Source organism: Dermacentor silvarum, chromosome 8 (genome assembly GCF_013339745.2).
Source record: "Dermacentor silvarum isolate Dsil-2018 chromosome 8, BIME_Dsil_1.4, whole genome shotgun sequence".
In the NCBI taxonomy this organism is placed as follows: Eukaryota; Metazoa; Arthropoda; class Arachnida; order Ixodida; family Ixodidae; genus Dermacentor; species Dermacentor silvarum.
In genome coordinates, this window is record NC_051161.1 from 89,767,342 (window position 1) to 89,791,164 (window position 23,823).

Here is a 23,823-nt window from a genome sequence, read left to right on the forward strand (position 1 = left end):
CAGAACATCCATGTTCATTCCCACTCACGTGTGTCACTGTGAGCATGAATGAAGCGCGTTCAGTGTGGACTTTTTTAGGGCTAGCATTGTGATCAGTCTGCGACGCTAGCAACTTGCGACATTTGTGTGCAAGAAAAGTAAACTTCTGTGTATTAGACATGGCTTAGGGGAAGAAAATTGGTAAATTCCCACTTTTCATGATCGCAGGAAACTCGAAATCTCTTGGGGAAACTCTCGGGATCTTGAGATGTGCGGAGCTTTCAGATGGGATCTTGAGATGTGCGGAGCTTTCAGATAAGCTTCACACGTGCATAGTATTTTATGTTAAGAAAGATCAATATATTGAACAATTTCGTGATCCCCTTCGAGTTTATTATATCTCAGATCGACCATATTCAAAATTTTCGAATACAGTAAAAGCTTGTTAATTAGAATTTTACGGGGACGCTTAATGAGTTCGAATTCGAACTAACGAAAGTCATTGAAAAACAGCCAGAATGGACCTTTTTCCAATTCAGCTATGCCCATGCGCGTACCCTCGCCCCAGCTGCATTCCACGCCGCGCCGCCATTATCGCGGGGCAGGTGCGCGAAGTGAGTACGTGAACCCTTGCATGATCCGCGGCAATTTTCTGAGCTTGAGGGGCTGAACAATAATTTTTCTCGTGTTCTGGGCGAGGATGTTGTTTAAAGGAAACACTTAGCAGTTAGTGGGAAAGACTGCAAACACTTTTGTCGATGAAAACGACTCCGTGAACTAACGCTCGAGCGATAGGTGCAGTGTTTGCGACGAATCTCATGCCGGGCACTTGCTCGAGTCGAGCGACTCCGAACGACCGGTAGAGTTCATCCTGAAAAAAGTCCTACCGCGGCGCGTTTGACGATCACACATGCCTTCGCCAGTTGAATCAAAGTACTGACCAAGCTGTTGAAGAATAAAGGCTGGTGCATCTGTCAAATCTTGGTTACAAATGGCCTGCACGTTGCATCAGCATATTGCCATCGCGTCGGTAAATATAAAATGTGTTATTGCTACACGTGAGGAAATACGCGCACTTGAGCAGGACGATGAGAAGCTAGTTCAACAACACAAGCGACAAAAGGAAAAAAAAAAGCAGGGACGGCCGTCGCGAGACTGCTTGGTCAAACGCTACCATGCTCTGCGTAGAGGCGAGAAGCGGCGGGAGCGTATGTGTCTTGCCCGTCAAGTTTAGTTGAAGTGGCGGCCGCTAGAGGGGTCGCTTACTGGAAAAAGGTCCATTGAGATCGCGTTGCGAGAAAGCACTTGTACCTCACAATATTTATTGACCAAAATAATCTGTGATCACTTTTTGCTTCTTTTCTTTGAAAGCGATGGCCATCAGTTTGTCTTCCCAGCGCGAACGTGACACATAGCTTCATCTTTCACCCTCCTTGAAGTTGAAAAATAGGTGCTCAACACCGAGCTCGCTCCATTACAGTTGCCGACGGATTTATTGGACTTGATGGATATTCCGGACTTCATAAATGCACCGTCAGGTTTCCTACAGAGCAATTTTTCGGACAAATTTAAGCCCTAAAGTTCGATTTTCCGGACTAAATCACTCATTCCGAGCCATGCCACCCGATCGTGGAGGCCACCATGTTGGATTTTCCGCTGGCTTGGCCAGGCTTGACTTCCAGTGGCCCGCTCTACGGCCTCCAAGATTGGAAGTGAGTGCGCTATCTTCTCGTCTCGGAGGCCATGCCCGCTCTTCCTTGTCTGACAAAACACTCCAGTGGACGTCACTTGTTCTGTTTTCTTTCTATTTTTGGTCTGCACTATCGTCCTAACCACTTATAGCGGGTTCCTTTTTGTTTTTGTTTTTTTCACTGCATGGCAGCGCTCAGTTCGGCGGCGCGCAGTTCGAATTAATGATGGCGGAGCCGATGCGCATGCGAAATAACAAGTTGGTTTACCCATAGGCGCCTATGCTGCGTGGCTGGACTGCGACCTGTCAGTTCGACTTATCCAAAAGTTAGATTTAATGAGGTGCGAATTATTGAGCTTTTACTGTATTCATTTCGCTTTGAGCAGAAAGGATAACACCACTTATTGTAGTCTCAGGGGAGAAAGAGGAAAGGAAGTGTGGACAGTTCTAAATAATTCTGCTGCAGGAGATCCGCGGAATTCTTGAAAGAGGCACAAGCTCCTCAGCGAGTGCACGAAGAAGCCAACTTTTGAGAGTAGTTCACATTTAGGCAATCTATGAATTCGTTGTCTCGTTTTATACAAAGCAATATTTTATTTGACCACACTCATCCCTGTTGCATTTTTGAAAACTGACGCGCAGCTTCAATGAACGCAACACTGTAAGTGTACGAGGTGACATGCTGTTCACTTGTTTCATTAATGCCATTGTCGTGGTGCACGAGATAACTGAAGTTATTTATCATTTACAAGCTCCTCAGTTGACCGGCTGTCAGTTTGTGATTTGCATTACCGTATTTACATGATTGCAAGTCTACCTATATTTTTAAATTTGAAGATCTGAAGTGAAGTGAAGTGGGGGGGGGGGGGGTCGACTGGGGCACCGAAACATGGTACTGCCAATGAAAGCTAGACAAACGAGTTATCAAGGGCGCTACAACGGGGTTACAATTTTATGTTTTCTCTACAGCTATGCCCATAGCATCTGGCCTATTCTGTGCATTTGTTTGGAAGGGTTTTTCTACATTTTTTAAAGAGTTTTACAGCGCACACTGCAATCATGGGGTTGTCGATATTGAGGGAAGGGCCGCTGTTCCAATCGCGGTGGCACTGGCCCTCGGAACGGTGGGGCTTCCGGGGAGTATCGGTAGTTCATGGAAGAGCCGACGCTGCTCACATGTTTCTCTTTCTCTATAGCTTTTCATTTCACGCGTTTGACTTGATTGCCGGCCACGTGTTAGTACTAATAAATTTTCATTATGGAATGCGCCCACAGGTATGCCCTTTCTTTCTTTTTTTTTCTGACACATGTGAAATGGGGGGGGGGTCGACTTGCATTCGAGTCGACTTACAATCGTGTAAATACGGCACATGCATGTATCAAATAATGTAAATAAGCTAGAATTTTTTTTTTTTTACCAGACTGGCTCCATGCCAACTTTATATTGCACTTCAGAAAATATTTGGTATTCAATTCAATATTCTAAGGTAAAGCTTTTTCAATATTTTTATTCAACACGAATAGCTCATCTCATTATTTGAACACCCCTGGTTACCATAAACTTGTATAAGGCATACCATAGCAAAAAGATATGTCTGGTCATTTCGGTTTTGACAGTAGGTTGTGCTGCCAAGTGCAGTAAACCTCTGTTAATTTAAATTAACAGAGGATGGGCGCCCGCCGACCGATAGTCCCGGCGGGCGCCCATGCATTTCTATGGGCCGAAACTTCCGTTATTTTGATATCAAAATTGTCCTTCATTGGATATTCGAACTTGACTGGTCAGCTTCGCCACAATACAGCCGTGTTATGCGTTGAATCGTACCAAGAAGGGAAAGGGGCCACTGTCACAGGACATAGTACACTTCTTTAAATTATACCTGCATGCACACGCCGTGAGCACCTAGAGGCTAAATAAGCATACTGGCAGCCATTGAGAGCCGTTTCTGACATTGCCGTGGCAATTTGAGCCCTCGTCTCGCCCACCATGCGTGTCTCGTATACGAGCGTTAACGGGGCCTAGTACGCGTTCCTTAATTATATGCGCGTGCATACGTTGTGCACTGAGAAGCGGAGAAAAACCATCTGTGTTCTAGGAAGGCTAGTTAAATGGAAGGCGGTAAGACGAAAAACTTTGAAAGTCTAGGGCTCGGTTAAGGCCAACGTAAGAGTGGGGGTCTATCTAAAGCTCTGAAAGCATGCCAGTGAACTTATTAGGCGTCTCGCTGCTTGTACTGTGAAGACTGTGCATGTACGTGTGTAAATTAAGGAATACGTGCTATGTCCCATACAATGGCACCTTTCCCCGCTTGGTATCGTTCACCGTATAACACAGCTATATTATGGTGAAGCTAACTTCAAAGGCAAATACTGCCATGTGAATCAATGGCGTGTTTTGGCATTTTTTTTTTCTTTGTTTTGTTTAATTTGACCCGCCGGATAATTTGGCCTGTTTTGTTGGTCCCGGCAGGGTCGAATTAATGAAAGTCGACTGTAGTTCTGTGAGTGGTTCTACATGAGGTTGCATGTAGGCTTGCATTTGCTGTTAAGGCTGTGACTGAGAACAGCTGTTGAGAAGCGTTCAATAATATCATGAGGTAGAAATTTTGTGCTTGAGTAAGACCCTGTTTTCCTTGTCCTGCAGGTCACTGGAGCTATTCCGAGATTCTACTTCGCTTCAACAGCAATGTGCCTTACAGTGGGCTCCTCAACACGGCTACCAAAGAGGCAAGTGTTGCTGGAGTCATATTTTTTAAGGGCCCTTTTGTTTCAATTCTGTACCTTTATCATTTGCTATGCCAAGTGGGCAACGCTGGTGACAGGCAGTGCAGTGGCATTTGAGCCAATGACAAAGACTGAAAGGAACACAGAAAGCAAAGGATGGTTGCAATATACAGCCCTGGATCTTCATTTGTAATAACCTTCAGGGCGTTCAGTAGTGTGAAGAACTGAACTGCTTTGGTACATCAGCGTGTGTTGTATAGACGTTTTCACGAGGGCGCTTCCGACGGTCTGGCGTGGAGAGTATGTGTCAGTGTTGCCTGTTCGGTCTGGACTGTGAGCTTGCCTTGCGCTTGCATTGCGGAGTGGTAGCTTTCCTTCGATGTTTCCGTTTAATTTTGTCACGAATGACTTACGCTCGTAAATAATGACATATATACTCATCAAAAGGCTACAGGCCAGCACTGTGCAGTTTATGGGTGCACAAACAACCAGCGGAAAATAACGATTTTGGGGACTAAGTGTGTCCACAACACAGCACTCCGCGAGACCACTGCCGATGTGATATGTTCTTCACGTTTCGCCGGTTTCCTGCATCACCTGAGGACTTGGCATTCCAGTCTAATGTGAACCAATGCACACATCAGTAAAATAACGCATTTTGGTAAACCTTTTTCGGCACATTTCCCAATAGGTTGCGAGAATTGTCAGCTCTTCGATGCAATATTTTCTCGTATGTAGTGGCAGAGGCTACATTTGTTATTCTTTCAAACACGACTTCATTCCAGTGCCTAATACGGGGGCCATGCGGCACACTTTTGATCGTGATCGAGGCCGATCCGGGTCAAATTTCTTGGTTGCGATTGGCTTCTTTGCTCAATCTGCGGAAGGGCGCCAATCGCGGTCGAACATTCCGATCCAGATCGTTCTCGATCGCTATCAAAAGTGGCCGTGTGACACCGGTATAAGACAAATTGAAGCACTCTGCGAGAGAACTAGTCGGTAAATACACTTCGCAACTATCTGGAAAAATCGTGTCCTATGGAAGATGTATGCAGACCCTGTATCTACCAAAACATTGTCTCTGCGTTCACACGCACCCTGCGCGGCCCTGCCCATAAAGTTAATAACTTCAACAGTGTGGTGCTGCATCGAGCTCACCCATCTTTGAGCGTTGTCTATGTGCTTGGGCAGCAAGAGAATGCAAAAACGAACGTGTCAACCTCATCAGCACGGCCTAGCACCAGTGCTAGAGGTCAGGAACCATAATGCGCTAACTGTGCATGGCATAGAAATGCGCTAAATGAGCCCGCGCAAGTTAGAACGTAAAAAATGGTATTCGCATGGATACGCGCGGACAATAGCATCATGCTTGCAAGAATAACAGTAACGAAAAAAAAAAAAAATTATTCGCACAGTCGATCAAGTGAAATACGTGCGTGCAGTGACCGCTTCGCTGACCACTAAGCGCTTTTCACTCATGGTCAGTAGTGGTTTGTATTTATTCGACAATTTATATGTATTTATTCGACAATTGTTGAGACTCGACATTACTTTATTATGAACATTGCACAGAAACTAGAGAAAGAGCAGAGATGGCCCTAACGCTGCAATATTATTGGCTTATTTCGCTTCAGAGATAGCGCACATGAACAATTCCTTCCGTACGCCGTATCTTCAATACAAACTTCGCGCACGATCTACGTTAAGGTTCACCGTGAGCGAAGCTTGTTCCAAATTTAGACATTCGAAAGAAAAGCCATTCCAGGTAAACAAATATCTCTTTATAACAAGTCCTGTTATAATCCCTATTGGGATTGACAGTATGCATAAATAAATAACTACTAAATACTAAAAATAAAAATCTAGCACCTGGGCTGTATCAGTTGCGCTGTCATCTGTGATCACTGTCGCGCGTCGGTTCGCTGCAGGTACCGCGCTGCTCGATCGCCACGCTTATGTTTTGACATTTGGTTATAAGCACACTGCACCGCACCAGATCCAATAAATTTTGCATGATTGAGCTGTTCAGTTGCGTCGGAAGCGTATGGAGTAACCACCGCATATCTACCAACCACTGACACGAGTCGTCGGGCCGCCGGCGCCTGGTTACCCGACAGCTACGTACGCGCCTGCTTTCGCTAAATGAGGCAACCCTCAACCGCGAAACCTAATGGTGATCAGATTCAGTCGACGATACGATCACATGTGCCGAGCAATAACAATGAAATATACCGCTGATTATCACGCCAGGTCTCGACGAAGCAGACGTGGCTGCCGCCGCTACCGACGACGAAACACCACAACCACTGGCACTGCCTGGGCTTGCTGTTGCCATGGCACACCAGACTGAGCGCTCACGCGAGCACGTGAAACATGTAACAAGTCAAGCCGCACAAGACAAGCGAAACGGAAGAAAGCAATCGAAATAATGCGCGGCGAAGATCACACAACCGAAGTGCGGCCGGCCTGCTCTCTCGTAAGGTGCACAGTCCAAACCGGTGGCATGACATGTTCTGACGCTAGACGTCGCCCGCGTAGGCAAATGGCGCTGCTCAAACGTCGGTTTGTGAAAAGGTCTATAGAATTGCCAAGAAGGAATTACCTCTTTTAGTGGAAAAGACGCGAAAATAAGTAAGGAAATAACCAGACACAAAAGAATGCCACTCGTGTCTAACTTTATTATCCCTCTCCACATCGCCTGCTGTCCCTAGAATGAAGTATACAGTAGAATCTTGTTCATACGTTTTGGAGAAAGACACGAGAAAGAATGTGCTAACCGGAAACACCGTTACGAAACGATACGACCCGAAGTCACTAAAAAAGTTTGGCAGACTCAACTTTAGTTGACACCTCGTAATACAAAGGGCTGCTCGATTCGTTGTAGCATGAGAGACCGACATGCCAAGTTGGTGGGGCCCGAACGGCCTGAGATGCGTGTTAAGGATTGTTCAGTTTTAGCAAGCTTACGTTTGCGCTCCTCGCACCGCACACAAAGCTATCAGCACTTGCAGCACTCTGTCCCCACCGCAGATCACTTTCAAGATAAGCCGGGCCCTATCTTGAAAGCGATCTGTGATGGGGACGCTGCTTAGTTTGCCTTGAAGCGATAGTGAGCACGAAGCGCAATTTGCTCACTGATGCGGGCCCTACCTTGAAAGCGATCGTCTTACATGGACGGACAGACATGTTTCCTCGTTGGATAGGCATAGAAATGCTTGCACATTTAAGAAACTCAACAACTCACCACTGATTCATTTGACGGTGTTTGCCCAATTCTAATGCACCCCTGAATCGAACAAGTACCCACTTCCTATGTGTCCAAAGTAGAAAACTAACATAGAAATGACATTAAAGCGCTTAAACAAATTAGAAATCTAACCAGCTCTCAATATTTCAGCAAAAGAAAGTTGTTGCACAATGGCGGTTGGTTTCCTAAAGTCAGCATCGCTGCAGGGTTATTAAAGGCAGTTTTGCTGCAATACATTCTTGTCATGCAGTAAAGCATGCAAACATTGTGAAGACTGTTTTGATATCTTGTCCGACTGCACCGTGCAGGCAATTTATGGCCCAATTCTCACAAAAAAAAAAGAGAAAATGTGCGTGTTAGAATCGAGTACAGTATAGACCACTTATAACGTAACCGCTTATAATGCAGGATTGGATATAGTGCGGTTTTTTCATACTCCCGTTAATTTTCCCATAGCACTCTATGTATACACATATCGCTTATAGTGCAGTTGCGGGAAACGAAATACCTGTTACAGTGCGGCTGCCTGGGAGTACGGAAGTCAGCGGAGACGGCGAACGCTTGCCTCAAACGGGCGCCCCAAGGAGTGCTCGAGGAAGAAAGAGAGACGAAGTGGAGGAGAAGGGCACCTGGTGCGAATGAACAGCCAGTGAGGCTGAAACCAGAATCTTTAGTGCGAGTCGTGAAATATCACGGCGCGCATAGGGAGCGAGGGCCACGAAACTGCCAACGCATGGCCAACTCTCGCTTCACGATAACGGCAGTAAACGAAACTTCATGGAGCGGGCGGCGCCGGCACGGCACGGCGAAGGGCGCACGCGGAGACCATGGAATGTGAGGGAGGAGGGCGGCAGGGAAGCGGATTTCGCCTCAGCAACTCCGTCGCTTCGGTGGCTCCCCTCACCCTCCCTCATAACTCCCTCACTTTCGACTGTCACCATGCGCGCCTGCCACCGTGCAGGCGCCGCCGCTCCAGCCGGCCCGGCGCCAGCTCCCCGAAGTTTCGTTTTCTGCCACTATCGGGAAGCGGGCGTTTGCTGGCGTGGGCAGTTTCGTTGGCCAGCCTGGGACAGCGCCGCTGCTTCCCTCTGCGCCGTAGCCGCAGCATGCAAGGTGACTAGAAAGTAGAGGAAGCATAAAGGAGAAAGAAGGGTTCACTGCCATTTTCTACGCGCAGCTACGGTAGCGTGGCTGAGACGTCGGCACGTACACGCACCTTCCGGCGCAACGCAGAGTCGGCGACCTTGCCATTTGAGAGAGGGTAAAATTTCCACCGCATTTTTTTTTTTTTTTTCTTTTGTTTTGTTCGCGCTGTGACATTGAGGGGTCTCTCCTAAGCTTTAACTCTATGGCGGTGCCGGAGCAATGCCGGTCGGAGGCGCCGCCGCGTGATTTGGTTTGAATTAACTAGATTCGACTGTAAATTGAATGCAACATTTCTAGGCGCATTCCTCGACTGTCGCATACACGTGGCGGCTCGGTGCACATGTTTTGCATATGTGTGGGCCTTGAGAATTGTTGCTTTGGTTATAGTGCGGTATCGCTTATAGTGCGAATATTCACGACTCCGGCGACTTACGTTATAAGTGGCCTACACTGTAAATACCGTAACCGGACACTGTGAGCTATGGTTATGGCTTGAAACACCTCTGCAGTAAAAGGATCCTGAACCACCCTTCGGGCTTGGTGAAACAACGCTTTCCTTGGACAGCATATGCTGCTGTGAACATCTCAGCCAAATTTTGCAGGCGTGCGTGGCACATGGAGTTCGCAAGTGGAGCATGAAGTCGCCTTTTTCTCAAACTCTTTTTAAGAGACGCCTACTCCTCGCACTTTTTGGGTGCTACATTTCATCATTTAGCATATTTCGATATGCGACTGCTATTGGCCAATAGCTGACATCAATCAGGAAGGGTGTTTGGATCAGTGCACTTCTTCCTACTATTACTGTGTATATTTATTGATGCAGTTTAATGAACGACGCCGACGCACCTACACTGCATAGACTCTGCCCCCAACGCAGATCGCTTTCAAGATACGGCCCGCACGACCGCACAGTACGCAGTTAATGCCAGAGCACAACGCTGCCTGCTATCCCTTCCCCCTCGCTTCCTCGCCGGTGCCTCGAGTGCAACGGAATAAGGCGCGCTTCCTCCCTGCTTTTCTTTCTTTCCGTGCGAGATTTAGATGCGGTCGTCGGCTCCCGTCGCACGCTTTCACTCGCACATACAGCGTACGATGCGCGGCGACGGCATTATCGTCCTTGGACTACATACCGAACATCTATGGGCCAAAACCAATTTTAGGGCCGCAACGCTTCATAGACACCATCTTTAGATAGCAAATACGGATCTCAAGGGCCATACTTTTGCTGGCGGAAACCGAAAATACATCATAAGTGTCGCCCCCGGTACTTTGGGCGGCCATGCCATCGTCAAGCAACCAAGCCAAGCAACATGAAAAGTCAAAATGGCCGCTCGGGCCAGCGCGGGGTGGCAGTTCGCAACATATGATGCAGGAGTGGTCCCACAGTTTCGACGTAACAGTGCGTTTACCAATGCATTGGGTTCTATGGGAGCTGTGCCGGGACCGGCCGAAAACGACCTAACACCCAGGAAAATGCAGCACCCGGGAACGTAACAGCGGAGTTCTACTTTATTGTCATGTTGTAGCAACCTCAAGAGCAAGACAGTGTTGAAACTATGAGTTGTGAATTTAACTCTTTATTGGGTGAACTTGTATCAGAAGAAAGCTCTCAAAGCACAGCGATAGCAGCGAGCACAGTCATCGATCATCAAAATCTGATCTCCTGTGCCAAGTATGTCCCCTATTTATACCATAGACTTCCGTTAATTCGACGCCGGTAATTAGATTTTTTGATTTAGACTGAAGCTTCCAGCTGGTGTCCATGCATTCCTATGGCCCAAACGTTCTTTATTTCGATCCTAGAATTGGCCTTTGCTGGATAATTCGACCTCAACCAGTCAGCATGCATGCACCTGACATTTATGGTGACCCCAATAGCGACCCCTTTACTGGCAGTGTCTATTTTGGCCGAGCTTAGGGGACAGTGAATGCTTTGAGCACGTCATCTCCCGTTGAAAACGTCTATTTTCAGCCTGCTTTTGGAAAATTCCGATTACGGTATTTACCCTGATTCTAATGCGCGCCTGTTTTTCCCTAGACCAAGGGTTCTCAAGCATGTTCGTTTCAGGGAACCCTGCTAAGCTCCATGAATCGCCAAGGAACCCCCCCGCCCCCGAATTAACCGAATTAAAGTGTCCTAATTAACCAAATGCCAAATTATCCAGGGTATCAAGAAAGCAATAAATGAATGCTTACTACATCAACACGCTTTTATTTACTGAATGAATCAGCAAGTCTTGCTTCTATTTCGCACAAGAGCTGTGCGGAAGCTGAAATACTCGTCATCTCATGACTGATTAGAGCTACCAGTGGCGAAGGCCTCGCTTACATCCTTCGCAGTGAAGCCGCGGCGTGGTCTTCATCCGAGACACGCTTTTGAATATCGCGTGCACATCCCGATTATTTTTTCGCTAGTGAGCTGGTCGCCAACAAATTGTCCATCCATCACGATGTAGCCGGTGCTCTTCATCTTTTACAGCTTTGCACTGAGTCAAAACGAAACTATTGTTTGCCGCAATCGCTGGGGACGAAACTGTGGTGGCTATTGACGCGACCATAGATGGCGACTACACACTGATAAAGGCACGAGGCTAGCCGCCAACGCGGTGTTACGCGTGGCGAATAACGCAAGAATAAAGGCTTTGAGGGCACAATTAGACACGAAGTGTTCCGGCATTGCTGCCAGTCACGTATCGCGTACAATTGCCGCTGAGGACCATAGCGAGTGCTGACTGCGCCACTTTGTTTTTGGACGCTAGCGCCATTTTTGCTCTTTTGCGGCGTGCATTTGCGGTGCTCCGTGCATTAATTTTTTTATTCCGCCGACGTATACGTCCGTGCGCACGTTATCGGCTCCTACCCTGTCTACAAACGGGAGAAATACGCACGGTGGTAAGTTATGGCCTCCGAGATTCAAGTGCGGAAGCTTAGGCGCACTGCCCATGGCTGCCGGTTTTCGGAGGTTGGATGGCTACAAGCTGCTTGCGGATTTATTGCGCAGTTTGCGCATTGCTGTTACGCACTGGGATGTGCTTTTTGACATTCGGGCATCGGTAATGGAGGTTCTGTGGATCGAGCGCACCTCGTGTTCGCCGTTTTGGCCACTTGGCGAGCGCGGGACCACGGAAAATTTATCAGTGGCTCGCAGAACCCCAGGGTTCCGCGGAACCCACTTTGAGAACCACTTTGAGACAATTGGATGAAAACCCACATTTGTGGCATTCGCATCTTGTGCCGTATAACACGGCTGTATTTGGCAAAGATGATTTTGGGAAAACTGGCAGTCACTGTGCTACACATATTGCAGCCTTGGCCATTTTTCTTGCTGAAGAAAGCAGGTGCGCATTAGATTTTTACTTTGTTTAGGAGCTTTAAGATTATCTCTACACTAGTTTTTTACTTTAGACACATAAAAAGCTGGCGCGTTTGATTCATTGGCATGTTAGAATCGGGCAAATACTGCCAAATGAATCAGTGGTGTGTCGCGACGTTTTTTCTGCATCTTGTTTAATTCGACCCACCGGATAATTTAATCAATTTCATGATTCTCATCAAGGTCGAATTAATGAAAGTCGACTGTACATTTATCACAGTTCCATTCCAGAATAATTGCTTGCGCTCGCTTACATTTGAGAGAGCACAACAGCATTCGTGTCGCATGTGCCCTCGGTTTAGACGAGATGCTTCAGATACAGAATCTGTGACAACATTCTAGAATTTTTGGATACAATAGGCACATCTTGCACTGAGTTACTAACCGATAACACTGAAGATCTGCTGGACAAAAGTCATCGTCAAAAAGCAAAACAATGTACGCTTGATAATATTCATTAAAAGATGTATTCTGTACCATTAAATAAAAGGTGTTGCCCACTGACGGTAGAGCCTGTCTGTCACGGCGGCACGCAGGGCTTCTTTGCGGAAAACAAGGAGAAGCAGGTGCAGAATGCCCTGCTGTCGGTGCTGGACCAGGAGATGCCCTTGGAGATAATTGAGGCCCAGCTCCATGCTTTGAGGCGGCCTCTTCGCCTCGAAGCCTGGCTTCGCTGCCTTCAACCAGATTTTGAGGTCTGTGGTGCTCCTCCCTAGGGATGGAAATATGTGGAAGCGCTTCCCCTGTTCGCCTTGACTAATTTTACGGGTGTAGTGCATGTCCTGCTGGTATATCTTGATGTGCAGTTGGCCATGTACGTTATGATGTGCGTATATGGTTGATGTACGTGATGGCCATGTAATTTTTAGCGTCATTATGTAATAAAGTGTGCTTACCCACTAGCATAATAAAATTAAATTTCCCGAATACCGTGAAGGAAGAATGAGGAAATAAATGGAAACATTACACCGAGCGCCAATGGTCAAATAATTGGATTAGATGGGGTTGTTTGCAGATGCACCACACCTTGCTGCCGAGTGTTATGCAAGAGTGATGAAAGCTCACTGTAAAAGCATGTACAGTACACATGAAGTGCAGATTCCATGCACTAAAGCACCTCAAACTATGACACGCACACGTTCAGGGCACAGTGCAATGGCAGGCACTGCCTGTGGAAAGTGATATACATGTATTGCATGAACACGCCCAGGAGGGAGGTGCAACATGACAAGCTGCGGAGCACCGTGATACGAACTTTGTGATGACACTGATGCTTAGTCAGTGAGCTTCCCGCTATCTACCAACTGCAGAAACAACCAAAGAACAGATCGATATGTTTTCACGCACCGCGGTGCTCAACTGCAAGGCTGCACAGTGAAAAGAAAAGAATTATGAAGGTTTTTTTGCACAAAAAATTAAATAAATATAGCAATCCCACATTTTTTGGTAGCATGTGGAGCATCAAAAGCTTACTGTACAAATGTTGCACATGCTGCAGTGTGCTGCAATGCATGACAGTTTGTCGCCTCTGCCAGCGTTTTCGTGCTCCTGAAAGCTCACATTGACGCAGAATCTAGTCTGCCCTTTATACAGAGCACCGCAGGATAACGACAGTGCATGCCTGTTCTGGGAGTGGCCGAGCGGCACTGCATGCTTGATGCCCTAAATGCTGAGTAGCCGCTTCCAGTTTTCAGCCTTGCATTCAACATAGGCACAGATGCCACTCAGTTTTTTTTTTTTTCTTGGTGCTGGCAAAGTAATTGAACTCCTCTGACAATTGTTTAGCTACTTGCACCATGCTAAAGAAGCAAAGCTGTTGTTGGTCATTAATGCCAACAAATAAATGGGCAGAAGTGGCAGCGAGAGGAGAGGATTAGAGCTGTGCAATCTTTAGTGCGTAAGCCTTGCACGGCATTTCTGAGAACTTGAAACCCTTGCCCTTGCAGGGTCCGGGAACGGGTTGGCCTGCTGGTCATCAAGGCTCTCAAGCTAGATGACGTCGGCGTGGCCCACGCGACCATCGACATGCTGTGCGCCCTAATGCAGGCAGGTTGTCATCTGAGAATCGGCACGTTCCTGTTCTCTAAGCTTGTGGGATCCCAGACAGTGAAGTCTGGGGCCCGCTTTCCTGGCACACTGCTGAAGATCATTTGCAAGCTGACCACAAGATGTAGAAAAACATGGTTTACAATGTTCACTGCATGTTGTAATGTTTTAGGCATGTCTGCATCATGCATAAAACATTATTGATTTATATCAAAAGCTGGTCCTTAAAGTTAGATCTTACAACAAATGCTTTAAATCTTTACTCATTGTGTTACGGTGCTGTAAACTTGTAGATATATGTAATTTATGTACTTATTTCAAATTAGGTCCATTTTCGCTTATCTTATATGGTTCTGACTTTATGCGAGTTTCCTTTACTTAATTTTTCAGAAATATTTGCAATAATTCAGTTGCTTAGATTTTGTTAAACAGGGTATTAATGGCACATGCATGATTCAAGAGCTCCAATAAGACCAATTTTTATTGCTTGGCTTATCCTAGACCAAGAGAAGTGAGACTGATGTGAACACTCAGAAAAAGGCTTTTATGGAAGTGTTTGCAAGACTGAAGCAACACGCAAACATAAATTTGCTTTACTATAACTGGGGCTACATCACACCCCATATTTTCAATTTTGCTATAGCATTAGGATGCTCGTTGACATAAAACACGGCCAACGAATATGGAATTTTGGGTTTACATTGTCAACATTCAACTGTACTAGTGTTCTTGAGCAGGCCATATGCACGATGGTTTTACATTATTATGGTTACCTTCATTTTGATCAGAGGCACCTTTGCATTTTTGCTGACATATGGCTTTTTACTGATGATGCAGCCCATGCACGACAATGGCGACCTCTACCATGAGCAGCAGAACAAGTTGGCATTATTGTCCTCAAAGGGCTTCCTTGAGGCCCTGCTGTCTAGCTTTGTGCAGCATGTGGTGAGTTCTTGGCTGCTACATTTGGAACAGCTGTGGTCTGTAAAAAGTAACCAGACACACTGTTGAGGTCAGGCTTGGTTTCCCGACTGGTATTGTTGACTGACTTTTAATAGCCTGTGTCTTCAACTAGAATCACTAGAAAAGCATGTTTCAGAGTACCACGTTAAACTTGTGTAAGCGCCGCTCTTTCTTTCTTGTTTTCTAGCAATTTTGATGTGGTGTGGACTTTACAAGAGAGCAGGCTATTGTGGTCCAATGTTGTTGTTTTCGTTTCATAATAGAATTGTTCGTTTTTATATGGACCACTGACATATGCATTTTTTGTCATCGTCAAAAGTTGTGGCCGGCGTATGCGGCTTCAGCGTATGCAACAACCTTTAGCATCAAATGCTGCCAGGCACTTTCTTCTAGAAACTTAGCATGAAAATACAGCTGGCTGGACTAGCTCTAATCAGTTTTCTGAAAAGTAGGCGGTGCTTACACAAGTGTGGCCCTTGCATATGTACGGTATGTTCAACAGTACATATGTGCCCCCTGTGGTGCACTTAATAAGTGTGACTGGCCACTGCACTTTTCAAGTTTGCTTTCCTTCAATAAGAAATGCCCATGGAAGGGTGTGTCCACTGTGAAAATGGAGAATAGCCACAATTATAACCAAGGTGGGCTGTTTTCCACTAAGCGTGCAGCCTATTTGCATACAGGCTCTATGCTTTGTAGAACTGGGATATACGCGGTATAGAGAGATCAATGTCAGTACCAAAGATGGCCTAATCAGCTTGTTTAGTGCCTTTGACAAAATTGGCAGCACTTAAGGATTGGTAGAATGGCAAGTTAGCTTTTCACTAATACAGTCGATGCCCATTGATTCAACCTCGATGCGACTGAAAGAATTGAGCTGATTATCTGACTGGTAAAATTAAAGAAGAGGCAAAAAAAGAAGAAGAAAAAAACAACAACCTCTGAAATACACTGCTGCCTTGTGCAACTTACACAAGTACATAGGGAGAAAATGAGCATGGAGTGATTAGCAAAGCACCCAAACAAGTGTGAAATTATTGAAACCTACTCAGATGCAAGTACACTGGGCCGAGTCAGCCAAGTGCAGATGCTTGGCCTACATTTTGAGAGAGAAAAAGCGAAAGGGTTGGTTTAATGGAGAGTTGGCTTGCGAAGGGTAGCTGCGCGACGCAATGCTTCCTCCTATTGTTTTTTTCTTCACGCCACGGCAGCGCCGTATCGTGTGATCACCTCTATACCTTCAGTTATCCTCTCTCCTGTTCACGTTTCATTTGACGCCGATAGTACACATATGTAGCATATCATCATGGAGTAGGCACTACTTGGCTCTCATGGTGCCTGTCAACCAAGAGGACTTTCCTTGCAGGAGCGGGGCACAGGCGCCCTGGTCGTGAGTGCCTTGCTGGACCTGCTGACATTTGCCATGTGCCCGCCATATAGCGAGACGACAGATGGTGCACAGTTCGACTCGCTACTTGAGCTGGTGGCCTCTCACTGGTCGTGTGGTCTTCCAGCTCTTCCAGGTTGGTGAAGGCCATCTTACTCACAACTATGGAGGGCCAAACCCAGTGCCGGCTGACCAGAGTCCATACTAACCGACACTACTAGATAGCTGCCAGTTTTCACATCTCTTCTTAGGAGCCCTGTGTAAACTAACCCCTTTCTGTTGCCTACTTCAACTGCTGCACATTTCTGCTGCCTTTGTACTCCGTGTGGAGCAGAAGACATCTGGTGGCAACAGTGTCCTATTGTATTCCCATTTGTTGATTGATTTGGGTGGGGTTTGATGTCCCAAGGCAGAGCTTGGACTGCGAGCGACGCTATCATGGAGGGTTCCAGGTTAATTTTAACCTCCTGGGATTCTTTAACGTACACCTAAATCAAAGCATACAAGCGTTTTTTCATTTTTCTCCTATTGAGATGTGGCTGTTGTGGCTGGGAATTGAACCCGCAACCTTGTGCTCAGCAGCACAACACCATAGCCGCTTAGCCACCATGGCAGGTGTTCCATCTTCTCATTTGTTAGCCTAGGAGTTTTCTTCACATGCATGTTTACATGCACCTACATATCCTCACCAATCACATGGTGGGTGGGAGGACAGCATAGAGCCAGACAACCCAGTGTTGCAGGTTGAAACATTAAGGTTCAACATATGCCAAACAAGTTTTCTGCATTCTGATGTATGTGGAATTTGAGAACATTTTTTGTGTATGATTTGGGTACATAGTAAAGAATATGCAATTTGCTGGCCTCCTGGTTAGCTCAGATGATAGAGCGACCGCCCCGTAAAAGCGTTGTTCCTGGGTTCGAATCCCGGACCAGGATGAATTTTTCTTCAACTGCAAGGCTTCCTTTCTGAGAAACCCGTATGGGTTCCCTTTGTAGCTTTATGCTACAATATGGTAGGAAGTCAATTTTTTCCTTTCATGCACTTACCTCCACCTTGTGGGCTTCCGCAGAATTGATTTGCCATAAAGGATATTATGCTGTCAAAATTAACCCAGAGCCCTCCTTTATAGCATTCTTTTATAGCCCAGTTGTTGCTTTGTGATGTTGAACATTGTCCAGTCAATTAGTCATCAATTTTTATCATCTGCCAGTGCTGTAGGCACTGGGTAACAGAGGAGCACTTTCATTACACTGAGAATGAGAAGGATGTTATACGAAAATAAGAATAAAGCTATGCATGCTGTCTATAGCATGCTATTCAAGTATTGTCCATGTGTAAATGGTGTCTGTTGAGCAACAAGGCCACGTCAGCCTCATTTACATGTCTATTAGAGCATTTTCATACTTATGCGCATCTTATGCCTCACTATATGTGCCAGTATGTTCATTCTTTCCTTCTGATGCATTGAGTCATTTGCACAGTGATGCTTGCAAGAAGAAACGGAAGCGTAGATGGTGTTCTTCTACCTTGTACAGCATCCGTCGGTTGCCATTGTGAAAGGGGCAGGCCTGGTGATGCGTGCAATCATAGAGGTGAGTGCTTCACCACTTCAGGCTTCACTGTCGACACAGTAGAGGGATAAGGGGCTGATGCAAGTTATGACTGTCGCCACCACACCCTGAAGCATGACTTGTGTTTCAGTGCAGCTGCTGAAGGGGGTTACAGTGTGCAGTAAGTGTTACAAGCTGGGCTAGTTGGTTTGGGTTCAAAGGATGCATTTTTCCAGTGAAACATTTTAATACGTAGTTAGAGACAGAAAGGACAGAAAAACCAGCTAGTGCGATTCCCTAAGCCATCACTTTCTCTGTTTATAGCCCCCTTTTCTTAATTTGCGAGTGCACTTCTCTGCATTGCCTATTTTTCAAACTAATGGCAACATAGATCATAGATGAAGACTAAGATGAAGTTTTAGCTGCATATGCTTGGGCTTGTCTGTTGTGCATGGTTTCATCACGAGAGTCATGTCTGCACTATAGCGGACTGACTCACTGGAGTGAGAAAGGTAGCCTTACGGTTACGAAAAAGGTCCATCACATTGCTTTGCGCCATACCGACCAAAGTCATGTTAGCAACTCTTGCTATTGCCTCATAAATGAGGGCAACATAGCTTAGAATAATTCATGACTTCTTCCACACCTTCTCCAAAGCATCATGCACTGTTGTGGCCTCCCCACAGATTTTTTTTCCCCCCCTTCCTCCATGATTCATTCAAAGTGACGTGTTTTAAATAGTCACAGGCAATCCACGGTGTGCACACTGCTGGGACCTCAAAATTTGTGTTCAAACCTGTGTCACATGTGCACTGCATGCGGTGGCAAACAAAAAAACGCAAGAAGGCAATGCAGTTTATTTTACTGGATTGTTTTGGCTTTTTCTATTTGAAGGCATGGGTTGGTTTAAATCTGCCTTGTTAGTAGGGCTTGGGGCAGTAAAGGAGGAGGTTATTACGACAGACGAGGCTTGGCAGTCAATTTAATGACCTAAAGTTTGCAGGTGTTGAAAGCTGTTTATTCATTTATTCCAGTCGTAAAGAGAATGGGCCCAGATAATGAGTTATAAAATGTAGTTTGAGAGTGTCTGAAGCCCCAGTACAGACTGCAAGGAATTAAAAAGAACAAGAAAAATAGCTGCACAGTTGTATGCGAGCATGCATACACAGACACTATCAGCCAAGAGTAACAGAGAGCCTCTTCCACAGTGAAATAAAAAGAATTTGTACACGTTATGGCTAAATTCATACATGCATAGTTAACACATTCGTATAATGTGTGCAAATTTATGCTGAAAAATTATAAAATACACAAAGTACAGGTAATAGAAGCAAACATACGACTATACAGTATACGAATTCACACAGTTCTGTTAATGAACTACAACTTGAAGTTCTTCAGTGGCAGTGTAAAAATAATGGCATTGATCTCATAGCTATTCAACATGAAAGAAAAAAAAATTGACAACCACCCGTATGTAGCATGAAGCTACAAAGGAAGCCCATGTGGGTTTCCATTGTAGTTTTGTGCTACGTACGGGTGGATGTCAATTCTGCACGGGTGGATGTAAATTTTGCCTTTCATGCACCTTCCTCCACCTTGTGGAATTCCACAGAACTGATTTGCCAGCTATGAAACATATTTGGTACGATAAACTTATACATTTTTTACCGCTATTAGTCTTACTTCTGGGTTCCGTCCATTGCTTTGTGCAGGTCTAGTGAAGACAAGCTACAGTAAACTCTTAGTTGTACGAATGTCAGTTTAACGAATATTTCAGAATAACGAACTTTCAGAAAATTCCCAGCGGTTTTCCTATGCATTCTATGCAAAAATGTTTCAGTTAAACGAGTTTCTGAATAGCGAATACTTCAGTTAAATGAACAACATCCAGCTGGTGACAGAGGTCTGTCACCAGCTGGATGTTGACAGCAACACTTCATTTGAAGACTATGCGTAGTATGACAGTGAGCTCGTTACCTGTGCTGAACTGCCAGATCTGGAAATTGTTTCCAGTGTTCGCCCCGAAGAAGAGTGCGATGAGAGCGATGCAATGGCAGAGGCAGCTTCAAATCAAGCAACTCTAGCCGAGGCTGTAGGATGCCATTGGAAGGTTGCGAGACTTCGTGTCTCAGCAGCAAGCTGTGCCAAAGGAAGTGTGCAAAGACCTAAACTCTCTGGACAGCTTTGTTACTTCTTGCGCTTTAAGAGCAAGAGTGCAAATTAAAATTAGATTTTTTTTTTTTTCAATATGAGATAGGCAGCAACATAACTGGTAGGCTCCATAAACCATAACTCTATAAATTGCATTTCACACTTTTAATTCGAGGTCTGCTGTGCCCTATGCTATTCCATATTCTAGTGAATATTCAGTTTAGTGAACTATTTCCTTGGATTCCTTGAAGTTCACCCAAGTGAGAGTTCACTGTATATCTTTTGGGCTTTAGGTTTGCAAGTGTTTTAAGGAAATCGAAAGCACATAGCAGAAAGAAAGACCGAGAGAGTAGGCCATACCCTTAGGTATCCTTTGTGCCACTGAATACACATGCAAGATACAATAAGGCAAGTGAAGTGATGAGGTATTCAGCGGTAATCGATGGTCAAATACTAACTGGGTGTTCCCTTCATGTGGCCCACACGCTGTATATCTCTTCTCACATTGCCAGGTTTCATGACAATGTGAGTAGTTTCGAACGCTGAACTGACTGTTAAAGTTATCACCACTAGAAATAAGACTGTGTAAAGGCTAGGTAGAAAAAGAGCAGCTCGTTAGTGATACCATTAATTCATAAAGAACATTAGGCAGGAGAAAATAGCTTCAACAGATGAAGTGGGCATTGTTTTTTCAGCGCTGTAGAAACTTGGGTCTTTGCATAAAAGTTTAAAATACTGTGGCTAACAGCAGCCTCTACGAGGTCAGGCACAAAAACGTGTTCATTGAATGCAGCACCAGTGTCGTTTGTCATGTAGCGGCAGGTACATAGGGCAAATGGGTAGATGCATTAAAGGGGCCCTGAACTGCATTTTCTTTTTAAGTCTCAATACGGCATTATATTACCTTTCAGGAATATACAATAGAACCCTGTTCATACGTTTTTCAAGGGACTGCGAAAAAAGAATGTAACAGCTGGGAAAACGTAACTGTGAGGAAGGCTACCAATTGCCACAGCTGTGTCAGAAACAGCTCTGAATGGCTGCCATTACCGTTATTAGACGTCTCAGCGCTCGTACTGTTACCGAGAACGGTGCGTACGTGCGTGTATAATTAAGGGACATGTACAATGTTTTGTGACAGTGGCCACTTTCAACTCTTAATATGCTTGACCACTATATTTTGCTTATGCTTCACTGCATAACACGGTTCAATTGCGGCGAAGCTGACTTAAGAGAACCAACGATTGTGCTACACATATAAGGCCCTTGCCGGCTCCAAAATAAATGTAACGCTGCACTCGGTGGATCTGCCCCAGTGTGCGTGGTTCCTGGTAGGCTTTAACTGATGCACACTTCGCTTCGGGTGCTCCCCCAACTGCTCTGTGCACATGTGCTGTGCCTGGCTTGTGCAACTTTGGTCGCTTACTGCAAACTTTGGTCGCTTGCTGCGAACTTGTTGTTACTGCAAATTTTGGTCACTTGCTGCAAATTTTGGTCGCTTGCTGCAAATTTTGGTCGCTTGCTGCAAACTGCGGTCGCTTGTGGCAAACTGTGGTCGCTTGCTGCAAACTGTGGTCGTTTTTGCTAACTTTGGTCATTTTTGCTATGCTATGCTATGCATTGTTGCAATGCACCAGTCACTTGTTGCAACGTACAAGCTGGCTGCTTTGCAAAATTTACGCGACCACCACGTTCAAACGCAACGTAAGATGCAGGAATATTACAGATTGGTCACGTATCAAGGGGGAGCATAACACATGGAAGTCAATGGGATTTAGGTCGGGGCCGGAAAAGCACAGCAGTGAGTAACATATCAATGGGGTTTCACTGTAATACCGAAAGAATCTTTCTGATGTCACTGATGTCAAGAGGCAGCCGCCAGCTGCCTCAAAATGGGTGAGGAGAAGGCGCCTCTGTTGAAAAGAGTGTTTGATAAAAATGCCACTTCGCGCTCCACTTGGGAGCCCCACGCACAGTGCATGAGTGCAATATTTGGCTGAGATGTTCATAGCAGTGTATGCCATCTGCAGAATGGGTTTTTAACCATACCCGAGGGGTGGTTCGGGCCCCTTAATGAGAGGCTCAGGGAGCGTAATTGCTCTTGCAAACACATCGCACACCCTGGAAATCTAGTGTGGCATTGTACAGCATTAACATCTGAACTGCGCTTTAGCGAGAACTAAAGTTAACAGGCACTCTTGTGATCAGAGATTAAAGAGGCATTAGAAATGCACCATACTGATAAGATGCTCTAGTGCGCTGTCCATAGCTGTAATTAAAAAAAGAATTCTTTAACCCTGCACATGTTCAAAAAATAAAAGCATCTTTACCACACATATGGACGAAGGAAGTCATGCTCAAGGTTTATACTGCGTCACTTTATCTTTTTGAAAAATTTAGCACACACAATGACGTTAGGAAGAGAACACAACACGGGCATTGTGTTTTGTCCTCTTCCCTACGTAATTGCTATTTATGTGCAAAATTTTTCGACATGAATCGATACCAAGTTGCTCAGTTCACTCTTATTAACTTTGTCGTGCTGTTGAGCTTTTACTGTATCTCAAGTTTTCTGTCTTTTCAATTCTGTACATAAGCCACATCTTGAGAAAAATAAAACAATAAAAAAACAACCAAAACAAACAACAAAAAAAAACAAAAAAGAACAAAATCCCCTTGTACGGGTCACCTTGTTGCTAACTCATGCTCTGCTACACTATGAAGCAGTGTGTCTAGCCATGAGGACCCCACCCTTCACACCCCCTGGTTTGTGGCAGGAGGGAGACACAGAGACTTCCCGGCGCATGCAATCGCTCGCACTGGCTGAGGCAGCGCTTCCGCGGCACCTGCACGGTGCCCTCTATGGCGGCGGGCAGGAGTCCCGGCTACTGGCCCTGCGGCAGCTGTGTCGCCACCTTGTGGGCCTCTGGGTCTCTGGCCATGAAGCGGCCATGGCAGCACTCAAGCGAATACTCCCACCTGGCCTGCTAGCCTTCCTTGAAGACCCCAACAAGCCACCTGCCGACGCCGCAGTTCCCCGCCCGAGGGACAATTTGCGTCTGGCAAACGTAAGTGGCTTTGTTTCGAGTAATTTCTTAACCCTTTAACCTTTCCTGTTCCGAATTCTTTTAATGAAGTGATAATTTTATGTAATGCGCATCTGAATGATAAAAGTCGAAAAAAAAATTGTACTGGAGTTTTTGGCAATGAATTGAACATGTTTCTCATGGACTGCGAAGTGCTCAATGTGTTGTAAGCAGGATGTGGTTCTTCATGTTTCATAATACATCATCATCATCATCAGCCTATATATATATTTTTTTTTATGTCCACTGCAGGACGAAGGCCTCTCCCTGCGATCTCCAATTACCCCTGTCTTGCGCTAGCGTATTCCAACTTGCGAATGCAAATTTACTAACTTCATCATCCCATCTGGTTTTCTGCCGACCTCGACTGCGCTTCCCTTCTCTTGGTATCCATTCTGTAACCCTAATGGTCTACCGGTTATCCATCCTACGCATTACATGGCCTGCCCAGCTCCATTTCTTCCACTTAATGTC

The 23,823-nt window shown here is 45.6% G+C and overlaps 1 protein-coding gene across 1 annotated transcript in view; it reads left to right on the forward strand.

Annotated features, from left to right (window-relative positions):
• LOC119461556 (dnaJ homolog subfamily C member 13-like) overlaps positions 1-23,823 on the forward strand; it is a 147,425-nt gene that overhangs the window by 32,650 nt on the left and 90,952 nt on the right. The window contains 9 exon segments of the mRNA XM_037722900.2: positions 4,314-4,396; positions 12,696-12,806; positions 12,808-12,854; positions 14,106-14,205; positions 15,043-15,150; positions 16,535-16,662; positions 16,664-16,691; positions 18,095-18,151; positions 23,041-23,331. Of these exon segments, the coding sequence (XP_037578828.1) occupies positions 4,314-4,396; positions 12,696-12,806; positions 12,808-12,854; positions 14,106-14,205; positions 15,043-15,150; positions 16,535-16,662; positions 16,664-16,691; positions 18,095-18,151; positions 23,041-23,331 (953 nt within the window).